The following is a 25707-nucleotide window of genomic DNA, read 5'->3' on the forward strand; positions in this document are numbered from 1 at the left end:
AAAGAACCAATATGGCAGGGGCTTCAATGCTTCAACATAGGTAGTTTACATATATTTCTGTTTGATATGCCATTTTGTTGATATGCCATGGATGTTAACCTAACCCTAACCCTAAACCTTGGACCTGAACCACTCCGAGTAGAATCGCTGAGTTGCCATCTTGTAATTCCGAAACGACGTGTGCATAATGTTTGATATGTTTATCATGGAATAATGTTTACTGTTTTACTTAAAAAAAAAAGAAGAAGGCAGCATACAGTGTATAATGTACAGTATCCAGTAAGTAGTAAACTTCCATTCCAAACATACTGAAGCCTCTCTGTTTCTCTGTCTTTCTTTCTGTCAACCCACCTAAGTCAAACAAGCTCATCGCTCTCATTTGCCTTAATTATCACACCTTGGTCTGTTCAGTCCCTTGAGCATCTCATCTACCACTTTTAACATTTCTCATTAATCACTAAACTTATTCTGGCTCATTTCAACAACTAGAAAATGAAATATTTTTTCAAAGAAACCCGGAAAACTTATGCTCACTCAGATCTTTATTCATGCATTTTCTTTTTGCTGTTGAATTGCAACAATTTGTTTTTAAAATTTGTTTACAATATTAATTGTACAGACTGATTGATGTTGCTTTAAAAAAAAAAAAACATAACACAGAAATAGTTACTACTACTGATGTGAGTGGTATTTCAAAGCATTTCACATCAGTTTTACTAGTTGTCTGCTCAGCTATTGTAATTCACCTCAAAGGTTTTTTTTAATCACACAATATTATCTGTGGAAAGAACTTTAGACCTCATTTTTCACATCCATGCAGGACCAGACTTTTTAGCTGTCTGATTTAAATGTGTCAATGCGGTTTTGTTAAGCAAAATGGCTTTGGCTTATCTGCATCCCACACACACTCAGTGGTCTACATGTCCTTACCCATTTGTCTTTCCATGTAACCTTTAGAATGAACTTTTGTCTAATTTGGCTTTTTATCTCATCGTCTGTGAGTGCACCTTCCTTCCATTTCACTGCTGTCTTTTACTATCCACAGTCTGTCTATGACATTTATGGCAGCTGTCCCTCCATCATAACACATTATGATGATCATGTTTGATATTTACCGAATATTCAACTCTTTTCAAAAACCGGGCTTCAAACAATATACTTTACATCTATGTTTACCACTCTCGTTGTCTAGAATATCTTTTCTTTTGTATTCTGTTGTAGTACAGCCTATTCTTTGTGACTTTCAAGATAGAGTGATCAGAGTGTACAGTGGTCTAATATTTCATAGTTCTGTCCTTTGCTTTAGTGTCCATGCAGGAACTTTCTGCCATTTCTCAGGTCCTACATCATTATGACAAGTCATCTGTCAATGTCAAGGCTTTCACTACCTATTCATAGTGACCCACTTTCAGGAGCTCCTTATTACTTGCTGTAAATCATTATTGAGAGCACCACATTGCAAAAAAATTATTTTCTTATTTTTATAAACAAAATATCTAAACATCATTAAATCTAGAAAAACATTACTTGAAGCAATATTGTGTAAGATAAGAAGACTTGTCGTATTTATTGAATTATTGAATTAAGTTTATTTTTCTCATCCCACTGGCATGTTTTTTGTTTTTGTGAAATGTATGGTTAAAAAACAATTTGCCAATGGGGTAGGGAAGATAAGCGTAATTTAAAATATATTCCCTGAAAACAAATCTTAATATTTTATGCAATTTTACTTCTCAAGTAAATTATCTTGTTTTAAGGATGTTCAGATACTTTTTTACTGGAAAACAGACTAATAATTACTGATTAAGAGGATGATTTTTGCTGTGCAAAGTCCATCTGGAAATCCTGTTGTCCATGCCACTTCACTTTACGATCCAGAGTGATGCAAAGATCCGCTTGTCTTTTGACTCTCCTTTCTCCTTTAATAAAGAGTGACAGCCATCTATTTGTCTGTGTGTAAGTGGGATGGTGCTTCTATTGGGCTTTTACGTCTCTGTAGGGTCTTGAATAGTCATAATGGCACACTGTGTTTCACACAAGGGCCATGGTAGTTTACACACTTCCCTCCAGGTGTCACATTCAGTGTCGTACTCCAACACATTAGTGGTGCACACTTCTTGTCCTTCTTGCCATTTCCTGCCTCCGAACACAAGCACATGTTTTCCTCCTGTTGCCATCAAACCATAACAGAAGCGATCATTTAGTAGGGGCCTCAGACGGGTCCACAGGTCTTGCACGGGATTGTAGCATTCAATGTCACAGAATGGCTCATACATTCCCAAAAAGGCATAAATTCTGCCCCTCACTGTCACCATCTGGTGGCCAAATCTGGCAATGGACATGCTTGTGCGTCTCTGCCAGGCATTACCCTCAAAGGCATGCAGAAACAGCACCTCCTTACTGCTCTCTGGGCTGTTGCCATTGTTGCCTCCAGAGATGTAAATTCCTGTTCCTATAGTGGCACAGGCTTGCCCGTGGACTGGATGTGGAAGGGACACGCCACTGCGCCAGCATCCTGCATTCATAGTGTATCTCTCGACAGACGACAAAGCAGGCTCACCCCTCTGGCCCCGCCCACCTATGGCAAAAATAACACCTTCAACCACACAGCAGGCAAAGTGCGCCCTCTTCTGCAAGAGCGGTTCCATCTCCTCCCAATGGTCAAACCGTGGGTCATAGCGCCACACTTGGTCAGTGACTGTCATCACAGCTGACTTCTCATTATCCTCATCCACCTCCACCACCTCACCACCCAGCACAAACAGGAAGTTGCCCACCACACATACTCCCTGGTGCTGGAGCTTAGTTAGTAATGTAGTGGAAAGTGGGCGGAACTTCCTAGTGCGTGGTTCGTAGGCCAAGATCTGATTCTGAGGTCGGTCTGCCTCTGGTCCTCCCCCCACCAGCAGGATTTTGCTGTTTGTGGTCCTTAGGCTGGTGTGGACACTTTGAAGTAGAGGTTGGAGGGGACCCTGAAGGTGGTAGTTAAGGGCTTTCTGCACTACACTGCGGATGAAGGGTGTGCGTAGGGCAGGTTTGATTGCACTAAGTCGAGACAGCTCATCAGGGGGAACCAAACCGAATCGGATATGACAAAGCAAAGCATTGCTTTGCAGGGCAGACTGAGGGTTGTACTCCAGCCAATCCAAAGCGAGCTGTAGAAGAGCCATCTCTTTTACTCCTTGCATTTCCTTGGCTGCAAGCACCTCTTGCAGAGAATCAAGGTTTAACTCCAATAGCTCGGCTTTGTATTGCTCAGCTGCAAGTATTCTGCACATGTTTCTGGCAATGAAAGAATTGCTGACAGTGAATGCCTCAGAAAGGCTATAGCAAGCTGCTACGTTAGCAAAAAAGCAGCAGTTGTCAAGAGCAATGCTTTCAGAGATGTACTCAGTGCAGAGATCCACAGCAGGTGTGACTTGCAGATAGCAGGCAGCCTGAAGTGTGACCTCCAGAGTGGAAGGTGACAATGCAATCCATGACGTATAGATGAAGTCCAGGATCTGCTCCAGGCCCTTTGAAGACAAGGCTGGCAAGCTAATAGTGTGGGCTCTAGACTCCAGTGTGTAGTCCTGGAACAAGGACCAGAAGTAGTCGCTAGAACAGGCTAGCAATGTGCGATGAGCGAGGAACTCCACGCCCTCTGCCTCCAAAACAACATCGCACATTCGACCCTCCAGACGCAAGGTCTGGTACCGAGACAGAATGCCATCTCCATGACTGTTGCTGAGCATCAGGAAATAATTCATCACTTAAAGAGGAAGGGAGAGGGTGCAGAAAAAACTGAGGTCAGGTCTCAAAGAAAGTCATAGAATAGGAAAAGGGGATTAGAGGAAAGGAATGAAGAGAAAAGGCTTAGTCCTCTTTCAGAATCTTTAAAATTAAAAAAGAACAAAAGAGAAAAAAGGTTGGGATGTAGTTCATGTCTTCTGCAGGCATCAAATGCGTAAACTTGGGAGAGAAAAGGGGAGGGTTGACCATTGCTCCAACACCCAGTGGACAGCCCACAAACCATTTGGCGATTCAAACCACCCATATGTTTTTAACAAGATAGCCATATGGGTTCTACTACCTCTCTCAAAGAGAGGAGGCAAGGGCAGGCTTGACATTATGGTGCCAGGGGGGAGTAAACAGCCTGCCCACCCCAAGCTTTCTGCCCTTTCCCTTTAGTTCAGATAGGAACACAGAGTGGGGGGATCAGGCTGGGGCTTTATTATGATCAGCAGATCTGAAGTCATCACTTGATAAATAAAAGAGTTAGTCAGCACTGAGGACTTCTGTCTGTCACCACCAGAAGCCATATCTCAACACACATCACTGAGATGACAGGAATAGAGCACGAGGTTGATCAGACAAAGAGTCAGGACAGAGAAGAGAAAGAGAGTATTGACAAAGGGAACAAAGGCAGCCCAGAGGAAGACAAGAACCATAGGGAGATTCAAACAACAAGGAAATAAAGTTTGTAAACAAGAAGTGTAGAAGTGTGACAAAAAGGAGAGAAATGACCACGTGGGATGGGCTTGTTTATGTTGGATAGATTACAAATGAGTGAGGGAGATTTATAGAGCTGTATTAGTCTGTGTAAGTGGGATCCACAGCAAAAAGGACACATCCCAACCTCGTGAATACCGTACCCATCATCCTCCCCAAATAGCAGCTGGCTCAGAGCTTAGACAGGGCAGCACCAGGCTGGATTGCAAAGGGGGGTATTTTGTATATGAGCGAGGGGCAATTATGATGGAGCTTCTGGTTACATATTCACACCCTCTTCTACTGATCACACTCCTTCCAGTGGTTTCTCCACTGTCTAGAGCATTTGCAGTACAACACATCTACAAACTAATTGGTAACTGGAGTCACCTGTAAAATCACTAGCACTCTGCAAGGAGTGTAAGGACGTGTGATGAATCATAAGGGGTGTGTGTGCTACATGTCTCGCAAGGAAATCATTTACAATTTGTAGACTCCTAGTTTACAATGTCAATTGTTGGGCTCATCTTGCAACACCTTTGAGTTTTGGTCTTTTAGAGACCACAGAATCTCTACCCTGTCTTCCTCTCTGCCTAGCTGGCATCACTGCATTAGCAGGTCCATTTCTTTGCACATCACAACTTTAAATTAGATGCACTAGTTATGTTACACATTTTTTATGTCATCAACTAAACCCAACTCCAGTTCAGTGTGTATGTTCAAGTTTCACAGGAACTTGCCTTTTCCTCACCTCTATAAAATCTTTGTAAAACAGATGAGCTCTGTATTGAACATTTTACACTTGGTCGGTATATTAGAAAATGTAATTGGTGATACAACTGATTTATGCACCCAGGCACTGTCCAAGTGTGTGTCTGTGTTCTCTGGTGTCGCAGTTTCGACCCTTTGGTCCAGAATGCTGACAGACCTGAGAGGCGTTCTAAATATAACACTGTCTGTTCTTTCTGTTTGGGATTTTGTTGACCCTGGTGGTCATGGTGAATTAGTTTGATGTTCTCTGGTAAGCATGTAAGCATGCAAATACAGTATAAATATATACAGTTTTAAATGCATGATGGCAGAAACTGGTGTGAAGGTTTGAAGGCATTGAAAGAAGATGTGTTAAGGAATGGATGGAAGTTTAAGTGTGCTAAGCCTGTTGGTGAGAAGTTTTACGCTATAGTCTCTCTCTCTCTCTCTCTCTCTCTCTCTCTCTCTCTCTCTCTCTCTCTCTGGAATTGCATTATGGGTATTGGTGGAATTATGAAGGCTTTGTTGATTAGCTGGCCCTCCCTGTGTGCCAGCGTTCCTGCCAGGTGCTTAATCCTGATCAGGTCCTGTTCCATCGTTGTCTTTACATTGTTACATTGATTACATTGTCTTTTTTAATGATTGGTGCACTCTGATTCCCAATAAATCTACTGAAAAAACAGCTTAAGCCAGCATGAATTTCTATTTTGGTACTGGTCTAGCTGGGTGACGAGCAAAGCTTAGCTGGTGATGCTGGTCAACCAATATAGTCTTTCTTGTGAGGCAGGTTGGCCTAGGAAGTCTTGTTGGATTAACCAAGTTAAGAAGCCTGCTGGGAACACCAGCGCATCAGAATCCTGTGCTGAAGACTATCCAGCATCAGCATTATGCTGGTCTTTTCCACAAGGAGTTGAATCATTTCTGAACTCCTCACTGAGTATTTTTACATGCACTCATTTTCGTTAGTCCGAAAAATGTAATTTGATTGTAGAACTGTTTATATGTACCCTAATCTTTGCAAACAAATACAAGTATGCATTTACTATCTGTCTGTCTGTCTGTCTATCTATCACCTTCAAACATAAAGCTTTTAAAACTATTTAAAACTTTCAGGCAATAATAAAGTTTTGATAAACATTGCCTATCTAGTTTAGACTTGCTGTTGCAGCATCATCCTGACAGTCATAACAGACTACACCTTAACAGTGGAAGTGCAGTGCATAAAACGGGTACCCCTTCACCACTCCATTTATTTCTTGAATGCATTTTATTTTATTTTTTTTAATAAACAGGGGAAATAACGTTTCATAATTTAAATAACTTTTCAGTTTTCATTTATGTAAACCCTCTGAAGGGTTTGAAAGGGGCTGACTGCACTCCACTGCAACTTAAGAGCTAAAGCATTTGCACTTTATTGCCTTGATTTGTTTTTTTTGTTTTTTTTTTACACCTTGGTTGGACTAATGGTCCCTCATTACATATTTGCCATATGTAGTACCATTCAAATGTTTGGACACACTTATTCTTTATTTTTACTATTTTGTGCATTTAATAGTAAAGGCATCAAAATTATTAAATAACACAGTGGAATTATGGGAATTATGCAGTGACCAAAAAACGTACAAACAAAAATTAAAAATATTTTAGCGTCTTTAAAGTAACCAGCCACCCTTTACCTAGATTACATTTACCGCTTTGCACACTCTTGGCATTCTTTCAACCAACTTCATGAAGTGTCACCTGTGATGCTTTTTCAACAGGCTTGTTTGCAGACCTTTGACTGATACTATAACTGTAGCTCAAAATGCAGAGTTACTCTGATCTAAGGATGAATGCATGATCTTTAATAAGGACACTTTCAAAGTACAGGACACCTTCAACTGCTAGGAGCTGTTTAAGCAGTATAGACACAAGCGATGTGATTTACAGGGGAGGAAAAGAGGAGCTTTACACTGTTAAACAACTCCTGGTTTATGTACATAACAAACTGATGGTGCGCCATTTGAAATCCAGTTCTTTTTGTTCAAGGAAAACAAGTGCTGGCTTCATCCTCCTACAGGCTTGCACTGGAGAGAACGCTAAATCGTGTTTTATTATGCAACAGCCTACTCATATACTGCAATACACGAGGACAAAGCCAAAGATGGAGACAGAGAGGGAATGGAAAAAGATGAGTTGATTTAAGAGAAAACTATAAAGAAAATAGATTTTTCAGTGTCACATTTGATCAAGATGAATAATTCAAGACATTTTATGTGATTTTCTTGAAGCATGGATGAATTACGGCATTATATTATTGTTCCATTCAATGCCAGTAGCCTTATAAATTGTCTATGATTCAAGATAAAAAGCACTATATAACTCTATACATTATAGTAGTAGAATACAGTATTCCTATACTATACACACAGTAAATTTAAAAACACAAAATACAGAACAGGATAGCATACAGGGAGGTTTAAACAGAGAAGACCTATTTTAGAAAGACATGGTCTTGAGCCAGAGCTTCTAACTGGTAAATTGTCATCAGTCTTTTCTCTGCTAAAATCCACCCCCTCGTATTCTCGGATCAGTGGTGTCGTCATTAAGGCTTGTCATTGATTCTGTTGTAATTGATGCTCAGGGAGTTTATGGTAAATGCTTTAATCTGATTGGATGGAGAGAGTAACCAATGCCTGGGATGCAAAGGGGCTGGGGATGGAGTCACCTGTGAATATGAGAAACATTAGCTTAATGAGTTTAAGAGCATTCAAAAACATGCTTACATCTACATATTGTATGTACTGTATGTTCTCAAAGTAGTTTGCTTGGCAAATTCCTTCACTGTCACATTATTTCTTGAAATGCGATACTCTGATACCTGCAGATCATATTTGCTTCAGCTTAGAAAAACAAAAGTTTGTTTTTTTAAGTATGTTAAGTAAGCTACTACGCTTGTATTTATAGGAATAGTTTGCCCAAAAATGAAAATTCTCTCATCATTTACTCACCCTCATGCCATCCCAGATGTTTATGACTTACTTTCTTCTACAGAACACAAATTAAGATTTTTTGAAGAATATCTCAGCTCTATAGGTCCATACAATGCAGGTGAAACTTTAAAGCTCAAAAAAGGCAGCATAAAAGTAATCCATAAGGCTCCAGTGGTCCATGTCTTCTGAAGTGATCCAGCCGGTTTTGGGTCAGAATAGGCTAAAATTTAACTCCATTTTTACTGTACATCTTGCCATTGCTACCTCTAGACACAGTCATGATTTCAAGCTCTATTAGATTCGCAGAGTGCTAGATGGTAATCAAGCTTGAAAGTCGCCAAGGATACTGCAGTTGTCAAAATATTTTGTGAAAAATTCATTACAGTTTGGTCTGTTCTCACCCAAAACCAATTGAATCGCTTCAGAAAACAGGGATTAAACCATTGGACTCTTATGGATTACTTTTATGATGCATCTGTGTGCTTTTCAGAGCTTCAAAGTTTTGGTCACCATTCACTTGCATTGTGTGGACCTACAGAGCTGAGATATTCTTCTAAAAAGCTTCATTTGGGATGTGGGTAAGTAAATGATCAGAGTATTTTCATTTTTGGGTGAACTAATCCCTTTAAGCTTTATGATTTATCCAGGATAATCTGAACTTTAGCTTTTGCATTCTAAATAAAAACTTTATCACTGGACTAATTATCTTGCGTCATAAGCTGCTCAATTGCTTGTGTTTTTATTTTCCTATAGTTGTCTTATCTCCCATAGTGAACCAGGACTGTTACTGGTGCACCTTAAAAAAAGGTGCATGACAACTCTGGCCTGAACATACATAAACACATTTGCTCTCATTTTCTGTCTCTTTTCTGACACACACACTCACATGTATGCTATAGATGGATAGAGTGGGTCACAGAGCGCATGTTTTGCTCTATAATAGGGAGGCATGCTGAGACTGTCACACAACAGACATACTTTCACTATCCCAGTGATTGGGCAAGCTCTCTGTGGGGTATTAATAGAGCCTCACTCACCCTCATACCCCTTAATACACACATAAACTCACATGCTCTACCACTGAAAGATGCACACTCATAAACATGCAAACTACTTTGTTACAGCTACTGACACCATGTGGTTATTTGTGAACACTGCATGTGGCCTAGAAGAAGTATTCCTGCCTCCTAAGATATATGTTTGTGTGTGTGTGTGTGTGTGTCTGTCTGTGTGTGTGTGTGTGTGTGTGTGTGTGTGTGTGTGTGTGTGTGTGTGTGTTTGCGTGTGCGTGTGTGTTTGCATGTGCGTGCGTGCGTGCGTGCGTGCATGTGTGTGTGTGTGTGTGTGTACTTAAGAATGTGATAAAGCGCTTACCAACCACCAATGATGGTTGACTAACCAAATATAGTGAAAAGAGCAAAATGGGTGTGTTTGTGTATATTTGACTGTAAGATTTACCTGTTGTTTAGTCTTTTGTGACCCATTTGAGCTCACTCTTAACATTTTGGATCTCAGAGAGGTTGACGGCAGGGCCCGGTAGTTTCACAGCACCAGGCAGGGGCTTTTTGTCATCTGGAGTGGCTGGGGATCCCTATTGAACACATTAAACACATAAAGACATTCAATAAGTATTTATTAATTGCTAAAAATAATTCATTATTAAAAATTAATAATTGTTATTGTGATAAAATACTGTGTGATCTCGCAAAACTTGTCAAGAACATGTTGGGGTCATTCTTCAACCCAAAATCAAAGAAATAAAGAAGAAATTATATATTAATGAAAATGAAGCCTATTTTTAGGACCATTAATATTTTTTTGCATTGTGACTATATTTAAGCACATTAACCCCATAAAGTGGAAAAAAATTCTGTAGAGCAAAAGATATATATGCATTATTTAATTTGTAAAGTAATTATACATCATGATAGTATATGTTGTATTGCCTGCTTTTTATGCTGATTTGAATAAAATAAAAATATTGTAAAAAGCATTGTACTTTATTTATTATTTTTTTATTTTGATTATGGGTAGAAATGTGGCCGGGACATTTGTTTTCATGAGGTGCTACTATTGGCTTCACTTCCAGAGCTACCAAAAGTCAAATGTTATTGTGTGTAAATAATGTACATTTTTAAATGAATTAGTGTAAATAGATATGGATATGTTTTTCCAGCAGAATCTAACCTCCTCTGTTTCTACTGCATCCTCTCTCCTCTTCACAGGAAGTCCCGCCCCAGGACGCAAAGCCCCCATCGGAATATTGAGGTTGGCCTTTGAGACAGACAAGAAAAAGCACAAGTGAGATGCTGCCATGGCTGCCACACCCTCACAGACATTTCTGACCTGCTCCTGTAACCATGCCAATAATCTAATCCCCACAGTACCAAAGTCTAGTTCACGTAATGTACAGTGGCCAAGTGTAGTTTTGAAGCCTTTCCACAAAACCTGCTGGACGTGTCTTCCTGCTAGTGTTTGTATTTCATAAAGAGCAAAGTGCCTGTATGGAAATGAGCTGCAGTTAACACAGATAAAACTGGGGGAGATGACAAAGATTGCTTTGTTTGCCTAAGGCCTGAAATGGACTGCCTGTCTCTTTTAGTCTGGTCTATATTTGGTGGTCTTGACGCAGCATGTATTATGAAAAAAGCATCCAAATGCGAAAATGTAAATATGTTCACAAGTTTACACAAGGAAGCTAAAAGTGAAAGTGTCTGTATTTTTGCCACATCTCCTCTGTTGTATTTTTTTTATCTCTCTTTTTTTATATATATATATATATATATATCTCACAAAAACATGTCCAGGTCACATTTCACCCCAGAATAAAATAAAAAAGTATTTTATATATATATATATATATATATATATATATATATATATATATATATATATATATATATATATAAACATAAAAAGCTAAATCAATATTCGGTGTGACCACCTTTGCTTTTAAAACAGCACCAATTCCCTAGGTACACCTGGACACAGTTTTTCTTGATTGTTTGCAGATAGGATGTTCCAAGATTCTTGGAGAACTTCTATCTATTTAGGCTGTCTCAATTGCTTCTGTCTCTTTATGTAATCTCAGACTGACACAATGTTCAGTGGGGGGCTTTGTGGGGGCCATGACATCTGTTGCAGGGCTCCCTGTTCTTCTATTCTAATCTTTTCTATTTGCAAAAGTAATGCTTGGGAGTCTAACATTTATATTTCCTATTGACACACTAAAGCTGAAGATATAAATAACCATCTTAAGACAAATGCTTTTGTGAAACATCTTATGTGCCTAAGAGAACAGTACTATATATATATATATATATATATATATATATATATACACACACACACACACACACACACACACACATATACATACAGTTGTGCTCAAAAGTTTGCATAGCCTGGCAGAAATTTTTTTTGTTTCAGATTTTGAAAATATGACTGATCATGCAAAAAAAAAAAAAAAAAAACTGTCTTTTATTACCATTTATTATTACATAGTTGTTTGGCTCCTTTTTAAATCATAATGATAACAGAAATCACCCAAATGGCCCTGATCAAAAATGTACATACCCTTGAATGTTTGGCCTTGTTACAGACACACAAGGTGACATACACAGGTTTAAATAGCAATTAAAGGTTAATTTTCCACACCTGTGCCTTTTTAAATTGCAATTAGTGTCTGTGTATAAATAGTCAATGAGTTTGTTAGTTCTCACGTGGATGCACTGAGCAGGCTAGATACTGAGCCATGGGGAGCAGAAAAGAACTGTCAAAAGACCTGCGTAACAAGGTAATGGAACTTTATAAAGATGGAAAAGGATATAAAAAGATATCCAAAGCCTTGAAAATGCCAGTCAGTACTGTTCAGTCACTTATTAAGAAGTGTAAAATTCGGGGATCTCTTGATACCAAGCCATGGTCAGGTAGACCAAGAAAGATTTCAGCCACAACTGCCAGAAGAATTGTTCAGGATACAAAGAAAAACCCACAGGTAACCTCAGGAGAAATACAGGCTGCTCTGGAAAAAGATGGTGTGGTTGTTTCAAGGAGCACAATACGACGATACTTGAACAGAAATTAGCTGCATGGTCGAGTTGCCAGAAAGAAGCCTTTACTGCACCAATGCCACAAAAAAGCCCGGTTACAATATGCCCGACAACACCTTGACACGCCTCACAGCTTCTGGCACACTGTAATTTAGAGTGACGAGACCAAAATAGAGCTTTATCGTCACAACCATAAGCGCTGTGTTTGGAGAGGGGTCAACAAGGCCTATAGTAAAAAGAATACCATCACCACTGTGAAGCATGGTGGTGGCTCACTGATGTTTTGGGGGTGTGTGAGCTCTAAAGGTACGGGGAATCTTGTGAAAATTGATGGCAAGATGAATGCAGCATGTTATCAGAAAATACTGGCAGACAATTTGCATTCTTCTGCACGAAAGCTGCGCATGGGATGCTCTTGGACTTTCCAGCACGACAATGACCCTAAGCACAATGCCAAGTTGACCCTCCAGTGGTTACAGCAGAAAAAGGTGAAGGTTCTGGAGTGGCCATCACAGTCTCCTGACCTTAATATCATCGAGCCACTCTGGGGAGATCTCAAACGTGCGGTTCATGCAAGACGACCAAAGACTCTGCATGACCTGGATGCATTTTGCCAAGACGAATGGGCAGCTATACCACCTGCAAGAATTTGGGGCCTCATAGACAACTATTACAAAAGACTGCACACTGTTCTTTGTTGCCATGTTTTGTTTTATGATTGTTCCATTCTTTTATAACCTACAGTTGAATATGAATCCCATAAGAAATAAAAGAAATGTGTTTTGCCTGCTCACTCATGTTTTCTTTAAAAATGGTACATATATTACCAATTCTCCAAGGGTATGCAAACTTTTGAGCACAACTGTATATATATATATATATATATATATATATGTTTTCTTTAATAAGGTCATAATAAGCTGAGGTTATTGCACCTTCAAGGACAATAGTGGGCAGTCATGTGCACTTCATCTTTATCAGCACACTTGGTTCTGATTGGTTAATGTTGTGTCTGTAAACCTATATATACAGGATGGCAAAAGATCTGGCAGTTTATTAATTCTTTACTTTATTAAGTTATTTTATTGAGTTTACTTGCATGCAGACATATATATTGTAGTGTACTCTAGGTTCGGTTTGAATAATTTTGATTTTTTTCTTTGTGTGTGTGTCTTTTCAATAATCTCCTGATTATTTAACTGTTGTACTGCAACCAGAGCCATTGAGCTCAGTGTGAGCCACGTGGCAAAAATAGGCTCATTGCCGAAACTTTCTGCTCACTGCCACATCTGGGACGTGTCAACTTGTGACTCACACTTGCAGTGTAAATGGTGTCATCTGTTAATATGGGCGGCGAAACGAAAACGCGCTGCTCGAGGAGGATGTGTGAACCCGGCGTTACCGCAACGTGTTTTCTTAGTTGAATCCGTAATTCTGTATCCTGAAATTCCCGCTTGTTTTGGTGTTGAATGAAGGCATCACATAAATGTAACTTTTAACTTTCACTGTGTGAAATAAAGAAAGTGTTTGTTTTGAGTGCTTACTGCTGTTGCTGCAGTGATGAACTTGAGTCGAGTGACAGAGCGGCGCTGTAAAATTCTGGTGCCGTAAAAGTCCATTAAAAAAATCTCTCAAATTACGCATTTATTTACACTTATTTAATTAAACCAGTAATGTAATGACAGTAACGTCTCCCATTGTAACGAAGAGTAAAAACTATTTCATTCGAATTTCAAAAAGTACCCACCATTAAATCTACTCTTAAAAGTATATTTTCTCCAAAAAGTTACTCAAGTACCTGAGACTTAAGTGTGCTTGTACTAATAGTAGAGCTGAGCTGACTAGGGCTCGGTAAACAGCCCTGTGCTGACTGCTGACTGCTACTAGCAAAAAAGTTCTTCAAACTTGAATTGTTGCGATAGTTGGAAAATTCCTTATTAGGGAATTTATGAAAGGTCAGGATTATGATTAATTGTGTTAATTTTTAACACATTATTTTTAAATAATTAATTGCACTGAATTAATTTCACAGCCTTAATAAATACTTAACTGTTTAAAGATTATTTTCACATTGCTGTGAATAAGAATTACGATAATAGGAATCTGGGGGGAAACTGTGCTTAATTATAATGAAAAAACAGTGCATAAAATTTATGATCCTAATATTGGCTTCTTTTTCTTTAAGCAAACTATAATTTCTAATTTATTTTCTTTGTTATGGGTTAAAATGTGACCTGGACTTTTCTTGAAAGGCTTTTTACGATTCACTCATGTAGAACCATCAACTGCTTTCCCTCTCATTTTATGCATCTTTATACCTTGTTGTTTTGCTGTTTTAACCACAGATGGTCAAAGAGTCTTACTTAAATTTACAATTTTATCATTCAGTGTTGCAATCAGAGCATGTGAGATGCCTCGACCAATCACAAACACTTTTAAAGATTTGGCTCCAGGCAGTTTTGCATGTACTTCAAGGTCCACTACATCAAACCCTTGAGTTCACCAATCCTTTTTTCTTCCACCAATTTAATCTCTCTCTGGTAAACTGCTGGATGAAACCGCTGATTGTTGGCTGCCGTCCTAAGCTGTGCAGTAGTAACCATGTGTTCCTGTCTTTGCATGTATGGCCAGTCTTCCTTTCTCTGTGTGCTCTATGATGGGTCTTGGATCTTCTGTGTATGTTCAGACTTTTCATGGATTCATCTGTACGTGGAGAGTTTTTATGAAAAGATAAAGGTGTCTGTTTTGGCTGAAGTGTTCAGTGTTTGTAAATTGTTCTCTATGCCATATTTCTGCTCTGTTGTGAAAATATCTCTCTATCTTTTCCCTCTTTCTTTTCTGTCTATGTTATAATCTCTTCTCCCAGGCAGATATACATACCGGTTGGCAATAAGGAAATGGTTGTAGGGACTTTAATTAAAGCGTACAAGTCTATTTTTATATACATTGTTTCAGTTTGGATGAAAAGCTGGAAATGGATTACTAATACAACAACATCACATATTTCATGTACTTGTCAATGGCCTTGCTATGAGTTGTGGCACTGTAATGCAATGTGCATTGAAATGTGTTTTTACAGGTAGAACTTAATGTTTAAAATAGGGAACTGGCTTTTCAGATTAAATTATTAATGTTGACATGCCCAGGTGTGTTTTTGAATGAGAAAACCACAACAAGGTACCCAAAAGCATAGAAAATCACCACAAAAGCAAATTCACACACTCTAATAAAATACACTGTGCACTTTTCTTAGATTACTGTATGTAAAGGAAAAAGACATGTACTGTACACACACACACACACACACACCACTGGTATTATACTCACCTGCAGGGCTTTTACATTGGTCGATGGCTGTTTAGACATTCTGTGCAGTTATGCCCACGTTCCAACTGTTGAAAAGACAGAAAGAGACTGAATGCATTGATCAGATGGCCAGAGTGACCCAGTGTGGGTGTGAATACATGTATTTAGTGTGTGACTATGTGTATGTATGTTACGGAGAGGGAGAACAAGAGAGACTGGGAAAAGTGAAGCTCCCCTGCAGCTCTCAGGTACCTGTGGATATTCTTTCGGTTGCTTAGTGACTCCTGCAGCGAGGAGAGGGTAGTAGCGGTTACCCCTGAATCATTTATGTTAACAGGGAGTGAGAGGACAGGACACACTAACCCACACATTATATATGGGACACAGGGTGGGATATGTATACACTGATATTTCAATTTAATCTCTCCATAGTTTCTCATTCTGAAAGTTCAGCAGTTTATTTGTTCAATTTTGATGGACATTAAAGGGCAGATCAGACTTGCACAGAGAAAATTTCATAAGCAACCAGATCATTTTCAGGAAACAATGCCTGATAATGTCTGTGGTCAATAAATATGGGGTTTTCAATGGCTGTTTTTTAAACTTTTTTCCCCCAATCCAAAATTTGTGGTTACAGCCTTGTTGCTGTACAGTAGTTAATAACCCAAAGCCTAGCTCTAAAATGCAACACTATTTTAACCACTGATCTCAGTACATTTGGAGTTTATTTAATTTGAATAGATTTAGTAAACTGAGCAAAATCAGATGGTATCACTCAGTTTCAGTGTGCCTTGTGATAAATAAAAAATATGTAAACCATGCCTTTTCTCTTTCAAAACATGTTACATTTAAAATGTTCTACTGTTGAATGTTACAGGGTTGAAGATCTGTGCAAAAATGGCTAACAAAGACCTTAACTAGCAAAATATTCATAATATGAAATTACGGGCCAAGCACACCAATGGCGAGTAAGGAAGTGTCACTGGACATCACTGGTTATGACTTTAGGAAAAGCAACATTAAAAAACATAGGAAGAATTGCTAATGTTACAATAATATAATTTATAACTTTTGACCAGTAGGTGGCGCTGTCACCACATTTATGTGATGCTGTCAGTGTGCGGTCACATTGACACATATACATTTTCACTTCAGTATGGCAAAGCATTGCAGAGATATAGCCTCAGATCATTATTGGTGTGTTGCCATTAAATTTATTAATGTGTTACATGAGAATGATTTGGATTATCAAAACGTTTTTCATAACATTATGTCATGAGTGTCCCTAAATGATACATGCACATTTTTCTGCAAAACTGACTTACAGCTTAGGAGGAGTTAGAAGAAGTATGTTTTCAATAAAATTCAAAATGGTGGACAGGAAGTATGGCTGAAATTCCAAATTAGGAATCATCGTAATCGGCATGAAGAGCAGAAAGAGAGCAGTAACAGAACGACAGGCAAAATTAATCAAATGTTATAAGTGATTTTACACATTTTGTTATAACTTTTGACCACAAGGTGGCACTGGCCCCGAACTTCACAGGTACCTCAGGGCATGGCCCAATGACACATACTAAATTTGAAAATGATACGCCAATGCGTTTGTAATATACAGCAATTTAAGGCAAAATGTAACATGTCCGATGCCCAGTATGGCCAGCATAGGAAAATTGGGTATCATTTGACTCGGAATGCCCCAAGGAATGTAAAGAGACCAGTCTTATAATTTTTAGGCTAAACAATTTAGAACTTATAAGCAAAAATAGCCATTTTCATATTTCTTGACCACTAGGTGGTGCTGTGCCAAAACTGTGCAGGTACCCTCGGGCCATGATTGTGATGACATATACCACGTTTCGTGTCAATACACTAAAGCGTTACGAAGAAACAGCCTCTCGTCTATTTTGGCGTGCTTGCCGTCAAATTCGTTGATGCAGTATATGAGAGCAGTGTACAAATCTGTGCATATCGGACATATGGCTTAGGAGGAGTCTGAAAAAGTTTTTTTTTGGGGGGGGGGGGGGGGGGGGGTAGGCAGGAGAATTCGATTCGGCATCAGCCAAGGACTCAGAGCAAAAAATAATTTCGATTCTAAGCCTTACAGTTCAGAAGTTATGAGCATAAACAAAAGTGCAACTTTGAACTGTTGAAACTGTATACTACTGCAAAATCACTCTGATTTTTTTCCATTAGAGATGGAATATGGAGCTTGACGAATGATGAGGCCAATATAAATGTAACAAATTGTGCATTTTCTCAGAAAGCATTTAAGAAAAAAAATTACACAGACAATAAAAGCATGATATTTTGCAAGCAAAATGTAGGTAGAATTAAGTTTTATTATTCTATATAACTCATTAAAATGTATTGGCATGCAAATTAGTTATTCAGATGAAAAGGCAAATGGGACTGTTTCCTGAGAATGATCCATGGGTGGAACTTTCTAGAAATGTACAAAGAAGACATTTAATATTTCACCTTCACATTTCCAATGGAGAGGTAAGAATGTTACATCATACTCATTTTGTGTCTCAGACAGGAATCTGTTCACAAATATGTAGTGCCATAATTACCACAGCTGTAGGCAGATGGGATGCGCTTTAGCTATGTGTGATTGCGGGAAGGTTTCTGGCTGTAGTTTGCTCAGTTCTGCTGCTGATGTAATATCCTGCTGAGAGAACCTGTGATATAAGGGGAATCCTCCTGTGTGTTACAGCCACTATGGTAATGTGTCTCCAATATTTATATCAATACTTTCTGATTTAAGGATGAAGTGTGTTATTTCTGCACCAGTACTGCCACTAAATAGAATCACAAAAAACAATAATCAAACACATTTACTAAATACACCCCCCATCTTCCATTAGTCGATAAAAACACAGTACTGCCCCAAGCTAACACCACTGGTTTAGCAAATGTTGTTCTTTTGGGCTGGTCGGCATGCTCAAGCTAACAGAGCAATGTTTTATAGTGCTCTTCTGGTCAATCAGTCTCTCTTTTTTCTCTGGTTTAAATTTTCTTTCCCTTACTTTTTCTCCTTTTGAAACAGACCTAATTAGGATAGCAAGGATCAAGCCAAACTCATGTTGAGATGTTGAGATGCACACAGAGAGGTTGTTCACAGCCTTAGCAACAGTAGCCAAGGATGTCCACATCAACAGTGGCGCATTAGTACTTTAAGTGGTGTGGAGTGACTGCGGACCAGAGCTGAGCTAAATTTACCTTTCAAAGAGAGCAGCAGAGAACGAGACTACGGCAGCTGTCTGAAACTTCTCAGCACATGCTCCAAAATACTGCCACAACCATAAAATCCCTCAGTGTCCAAAATACAACCACCTCACACCATGTGCTCAGTGTTCTGCTTTGTGTCAATATCCAGTAGAAGCATAAGACCTTCTGTTGATTTACTCGCAGTGATTTGGTCTGATCCCAGTACCACGGTTTTACTATAGTAATATGGTAGTAACCATGTTTTTAGAGAAGCTATAGTTTTAATGCAATTAACCATGGTGTTACTACAGTAATTTGTTTTTAATGTAGTAACCATGTTTAATTTGGTGGTTACAAGAATTTGTATGGGAAGGGTAGGGTTTGGTTTAGGGGTAGGGGTTAGTGTAGGGTGTCTGTGGGACTCTAAATATACAGAATAAACATGATGCAGTTATGCCACTATACTGTATGTTAGTATTTAATTAGGGGTGCAAATAGTGTCTGCCACTATTTGGACAGCGCAAAGAAGATGCGTTTTGTTGCTATTTACACTTAGCTTCTGCCTTTTTAAAAATAATTTTGAAGAGATTCCACCCAGAAAGAGCAATTTCATATAGAATATTCTCAAATATTTAAGAGCTGAGCATAACTAGAAAAAAATACATTCAATATAGAAATTTCCATGACATTTCCAGGCCTGAAAATAACAATTTTAAAACTGCTTAGTATTTCCAAGTTTCCAATGGCCATGAAAACACTATTACTAGGTTCACATAAAATTATCTTCTTTTCGACACCATCTTAAACTATAAATTTCACCACCACAAATCTAGCCAGACACTGATATCTCACACTAAATATAACATTTTCAAAACCTCCCACAATTCATTCACAGGCACAATATTTTTGCATTACATGGCCACTATTACTGGAACCCTCTCAGAAGTTCAAGACCCTGACATGATTTTCTCTTTTATTCAAATCAATAGCAAATGTATTTTGATGCCACGACATTTGAGGTTGATATTCAACAAAACTGCCCTGTGCCAGGTGGCTCCTTAAACAGATTAACGGAATTATTGGGAATTGTAGAATAGCATAAACACAGTTTATTATGCAAATCATCAAATATTTCAACAGACTTCTATGCAATCTGATGCTCCAGCACTAAAACCACAAGATAGAAAGAGGAAAAGTCAAATTTACATGTGCATTAACAAACAATGCTAATGCTACATGTAAGTGTGAACAGTAGTTCTAAATAAACCTTCCTTTGTCTATAGTGTTTTACATAGGTCCATATCCTACCAGAAGCCTTAGTCATTACAAAGCCCCGCAAACAAACCATATTAATATATCATACTTTCTCATGAAATTAGTTAGAAAAGCGGTGAACTTCTAGAGATTAAAATTTACGGAAGAAAAACAAATATAGAAATTAAGAGGCTAAGAGGAGTAGACCTCTAATCTAAAGAGGTGCAAGTTTGAACTGTTCTAATTTAAATACATTTTTATTGGACTGATTTAATCATATTGTTACCTGGCCTGATCTGAAAAATGTACTGTACCTAAAGAAAACTGCTACTCCATCTTCTATATCCACTGTGAAATTTAAAGAAATAGTAGTACACTAGCAATGAAAATTTACTGACCCTCATGTTGTTCCTAACCTGTATGACTTTTCCTTCTTCTGTGGAACACAAAAGGAGTTCTTTATAGCAGAATATCTTAGGTGCTCTTTTCAATACAATAAAAAAATTAGGTGACAACCACTGTCAAGTAAGATTTTCAGTGAATAACGACTTCAACTTAAATCTGTTTCTCATACAAAGCTATCGTATGACTTCAGAGGACTTGGAATATAGTGCAAAAGTTGTATGAACTACTTTAATGATGCTTTAATTGTACTATTTTTGTCCTTTAAAGTGCTTGACAGCCCCTGGTCCCCTTCCACTTTCATTGCATGGTGACCAGCCATTCGGCCAAAACATCTCCTTTAGTGTTGCACAGAACAAAATAAAGTTATACAGTTTTGGAGTGACCTGAGGTGTCATTTTTGGGTGAACTATCCCTTTAACACTGTTATAGTAAAAAACAGAATCAATCATGCACACGTCCTCCTTCTGACCTCAAAAATTGCATACCTGCTGCCGTAACAGTAAACTGCTGTTCTCCGTTGTGAGATAGGCAGGACAAGTGCTGATCTCTCTCTTTCTTCTGTCTTCTGGCTCTGTCTATCTCAATTTGGTCCAAAGCAAACTGGACTTTTGTGGTTTGGTACTAGTTCCCCTCTCTCTTTTTTCTCTGCCTCTGTCTCTCACTCACTCCTGGCTATGGAGGAGCAGAGGATTCCACTCATATCTGGGATTTGTTCACACTATAAATAGCAGTGTGATACACAGAGGGGACCCGCTTTCTGTCCATGCTCACCGTCCATCACTTTGCAGAGGGCCTTTTTAGTATGTACTGTATGCTTTGTGCACATTATAGCCGTTTACAAAACATATGTTACATATAACTATATGCTCACCCTTGCTGTTACTCAGAAGCCCCATGCACAACCATGTCACCATATATAAGCATATTCACACCAGAAATCCACATTTTAATACTGTTTCATTACTGAATAGTGTAGGTAATGCACATATGAAAACAAGCATAATCTAATTTGTGACACTGCATTCCCTTTTGGGTAGTTGACGTGACGCATAACATGTCCATGAGCTTTATTTTTTTAGCAACACGAAGAATTGAGGTTAACATTTACATTAATGTATAAGGGAAATTTTATAATTAAGGAGCACCAAACTTTGCCATCATTAGATCATTTTAAATTATGTGATAACAAATTTTAAAAGAACAAATATTCCATGCAGTCTATCAATTAATATGAGCACAGCATGCATAAAAATCAGGGGCATTGATTCCGGGGGGATGGGGAATCTATCCCCCCCAATGTTCAAAACAAGCAAGTACAGCCCCCTCAATATTTATACCATGATCAATGGAAACATGTACATTTTCACACTGGGCACCATACCTGTGCAGGATGCACATACCGCATATATACTTAAATGTGTGCTAAGTGGGTATATTTAGGAGATTATAACCTAGATCAAAATGTCCTAAATATTCTTTAACGTAAGCGAGTATGGACAAACTAGAGCATTACACTAGCCACGATCTTGAATGTGTATTCTGCATCAGTGCTTCAAGGTGAGGATGAGAATGATGGAAAACGAGAGGAGACAAGAATAGAATAGTGATAGGAGTACACTCTTGACATTTCTAAGACACAGGACTAACCGTACCCTGATCTCATGACCTCTCCAAGCCCTTACCTGCTCAGCTGCTAGCGTGAGGTCCACACCCCCTCACTGCTTTGTATTCTCCTATGAAGGCTAGTAAAAAAAAAAAAGAAGCCCTGCCTGTTCTCTGTGAGGTCCTCTTCTGCTCTCAGAGACACAGTCAGAGAATTGCAGAGTGACAATAATTATTAAGATCATGACCTAATTAAGGTTCCAGCATTCAGAGCCCAGGGAGTCCTCTGATTGGCCCACGGTTTGACACGACGATCCATTCCCAGTGGAAGCAGCACTGCCAATCTGGGGGCATTTCAAAGCCTAAACTAAGCTGATTTTGAATGACAGCTGGACAGGTATAAACAAACCATGGAAGCAGCACAGATTGTCTCTTTAAAAAGGAATGTATAGATAAAATGTGCACCCTGAATGGACTGGAAGTTGCTTTGTGTAAAAGCGTCAGCTAAACGCATAAATGGAAAATGAACTTAATAAGCTTAAAGGAATAGTTAATCATTTACTCACCCTCATGCCATCTCAAACTCATATGATTTACTTTTTCTGCAGAACACGACCAAATATATTATGAAGGATGTACAATATGAGGTCTTTTTGTCCATACAATGTAAGTCAATCAGGTCAAAAATTTTCAAGCTCCAAAAAGGACATAAAGGCAGCATATAAGTAATCCATATAACTGAAGTGTTTTAAGTCATGTCTTCTGAAGCTAGAAGATGCCTGTCTTGTGTTCCGCAAAAGAAAAAAAGTCAAATGAGTTGTAGTCGGCATGAGGGTGAGTATATGTTAGGAGAATTATAATTTCTGGGGAAAATATCCCTTTAGCTAAACTAAACTGAATATTTCAAATGCTAAGCATCAAATTACAACCAAAAAAATAAAAAAACAGCATAGCGGGTCACAACATATTTTGAGTTTTGAATGCTGGTCCACAACGCAGGATGCTGGTATAATGATGTTCCAACAAGGCTTTTTGATTAGCTTAATAGCCAAGACTTTCTTGGACCAAAAACAAAACAAAAAACATACTAGTCAAAAAAATTTGCTGGTGAACAACACGGCTATGCTGGTCTACCAGCTAACCAGTGCCAAACCACTACTAACAAGCATTGGAATTCCCATGCGGGATAAGAAGTTCTTTTCAGCAGGATAGCAATGCCAAGGTCATGGGTTCAATTCCCAGGACATGCATATACTGATAAAATATGAACTCTAACAAACTGTTGCCTTGTATTTGCAATATGCACAAATGTATAACATTCAACATCCATGTTCAGACAGATTCCTGGAATACTCAATTATTCCTAAACTAAACACATGAAAGGGTAGGCATCAAATTTCAATCATCCAATGGAAAAAGCAGTTTTGAAAATCACATTTCCTTCCTTACCTGGAGGTGCCACTAGGACTTGGTTTGTGACCCTGCTCACAGCACTTCTACTGCCGAGGACTTAATTTCTACTGGAGCTCACAGCTGATGGGGCAGGTGTCTTCTACATTCAGCAGAGCTATGCAAATACTCACCTGTACTCTCCTTCCTCCACCTGGCATCACACACTTTCTGTTTATTCTGGCAGTTAGCATACAGGTTCACTGACACCAGTCCATCAAACAGAACACAATCACATCAGTAAGATGGGGGGGCTCTCTCTATACTTTTGACATAAGGGACTATCTTTCTTGATTATCTTGCAGTTGAACATTTGAGGCCCATTGGAATCATTTTATGTGGGTCTAATGTGGGTGTAACAATCATTTGCAAAGATCCCATTACAGTGGAACTTGAAAGTGGGGGGAAAATACAGCAGTCCGATGCAAATAATGTTGAATTTCATTAGAAGGTCATAAAAGGTGAGTGGCATATTATAATGAGTAGCATGATTCTCTCCTTTCAGTGTCTGTTGTCTATTTCACATTAATCTGTCTCTGTGGGCACATGGCTTTATTAAACTAGCTGTCTCCTCTCTCACGGTTGCGTGAAAAACTTCCATAATTGTAGTCTATCTAGACCACTCATTTCAGATAACAAATCTTTTCATAAAGCCTAAAGGAGCCCAGGGGTAATACAGTTCATGCAGACGAGATCACTCCTACCCAGAAAACACCATGTGTGGAAAAATATGTGCGGGTTTACCGCTGGGTGGTATGAAAAATTGTGACTAACAGTTCTGAAACCATAATTTGTTCCTATGTGCTTTACTGCTTTTTCCCCTACATTGCATCTGGCATAATGAACAAATGTTTTAATTGCCTGGCATCATTTGCTTATAGGTCAACTGCCTGATATAACTCTATTAACCCTTTCAGGTACAGTGGTCATTGTTAGAAACCACCTTTTCTATTCACACCACTAAAAAGTAAGGGATATAAGAAGTATACAAGGTATTTCATGTATTGATACATATTTCAGGTGTGCCTGTTGGGGGCCAACTGTATAATAACTTAAATGTCCCCTGTACACATATAAAACAAGCTGTTTTAATATTTGCGGACATGCAATTTTTTAAAGACAACCAAAGATTCACCAAATTTGGGTAAACATTTTGAAAATATATAAGCAAATAGGCTCATGACAAATGTTTCAATGAGTCAGTACACACTAACATTCTGGTTTTACCCACAAACTTTAAGCCATGTTGCCATGCTGTTCTTTAGAATGACTAATGCAGTAAAATTCCTAATTGGGTAAAATGAGTGATAGGCAACACATCAAGAATTTAAGCTGTAGGCTATAATCAGCATGTAGCTACATGTCTTGTAAATGGTCACTATTTTCTTTAAGATTCTTTTAAGAATTTTTAAGATCATTTTTAAATTCACTAGTTCATTTTAAATGGTCCAGTGCAACAAGTGCATTTTTAATGTATCTATATCAGTTACTGAGTTTAAAAAAAGTTGCATGCATAGTAATTATATGTGACCAATAAGATGGCTTTAATGTGTGTTTTTTTTTTTAAATTGTATCATTATTATGTCTGTCAGTGTCTATGTGCATTCCGTATTAAGCGCAATTGGTGTGCGCCTCTTATTAAAGAATGCTGTTGCTAATATTAAGCTCAACTGTTGAGCACACTTGTGCCTCTCCCTTGTGATTGGTGCGCCGCGTGTTAAGTATTTGATTGATAAATGGTGGTCATAAAGAGGACATTGCGTTTGTTATCTTCTCTGTCAAATGTTGAGTGCTTCTCTTGCATTTCGTTTGCAAGAGAAGCAGCGGGATCAACTCTACAGCTTTGTTCTCTCTCTCCCGGTTAGTTGCGCGTTTGCTTTTTATTCCTGCACCTGTACCCAAACACTACTAATATTATATATTATTAGGTTGAAGTGTGTTGATAGTGTATGGTAAGAGCCTTTCTCACTGTAAGTTAAGTTATCTATTTGGGCTTTAGTGGGGTGGTTTATAAAGGGTTCCAATTTTAAGTGTATTCATAATAAATTTGCCATTATAGGCCCCGTATAACGCTACCTGCTGTTTCTTCATTCTGCTTCACATCTGTTTCAGCGTGCGGTTTCATCAGAGTCATTTGTTTTGCCTAACTTGTTGCACACACATTTGTTTCTGCAAAACACTGAATGAAAAGAACTGAATGAAAGACAGTGGAAAAACCTTGTTATAAATAACAT

At 38.5% G+C, this 25707-nt stretch overlaps 2 protein-coding genes across 7 annotated transcripts; both read right to left on the minus strand.

The window, feature by feature from the left end:
* Positions 1-524: 524 nt before the first annotated feature.
* On the minus strand, positions 525-4076 carry LOC127431480 (kelch-like protein 34). Its single transcript, XM_051681909.1, has one exon. The coding sequence runs from the start codon at positions 3747-3749 to the stop codon at positions 1986-1988; it is 1764 nt and encodes a 587-aa protein (XP_051537869.1). The 5' UTR covers positions 3750-4076; the 3' UTR covers positions 525-1985.
* Positions 4077-7043: 2967 nt separating this feature from the next.
* Positions 7044-23554, minus strand: smpx (small muscle protein X-linked). 6 transcript variants are annotated; one of them, XM_051681922.1, is made up of 6 exons: positions 23474-23524; positions 18127-18234; positions 15572-15636; positions 10380-10466; positions 9651-9783; positions 7044-7927 (listed from the first exon to the last, which is right to left on the minus strand). In XM_051681922.1, the coding sequence occupies exons 3-5, from the start codon at positions 15608-15610 to the stop codon at positions 9658-9660; spliced, it is 252 nt and encodes an 83-aa protein (XP_051537882.1). In that variant the 5' UTR covers positions 15611-15636; positions 18127-18234; positions 23474-23524; the 3' UTR covers positions 7044-7927; positions 9651-9657. The 6 variants fall into 6 exon arrangements, with proteins under 6 accessions (XP_051537882.1, XP_051537883.1, XP_051537884.1 ...); XM_051681923.1 differs by lacking the exon at positions 23474-23524 and adding an exon at positions 20908-21098 and having other exon boundaries at positions 18127-18221; XM_051681924.1 differs by lacking the exon at positions 23474-23524 and adding an exon at positions 20908-21098 and having other exon boundaries at positions 18127-18224.
* Between the last annotated feature and the right edge of the window lie 2153 nt (positions 23555-25707).

The sequence above is a fragment of the Myxocyprinus asiaticus genome, chromosome 41 (genome assembly GCF_019703515.2).
Source record: "Myxocyprinus asiaticus isolate MX2 ecotype Aquarium Trade chromosome 41, UBuf_Myxa_2, whole genome shotgun sequence".
NCBI classification, from domain to species: domain Eukaryota; kingdom Metazoa; phylum Chordata; class Actinopteri; order Cypriniformes; family Catostomidae; genus Myxocyprinus; species Myxocyprinus asiaticus.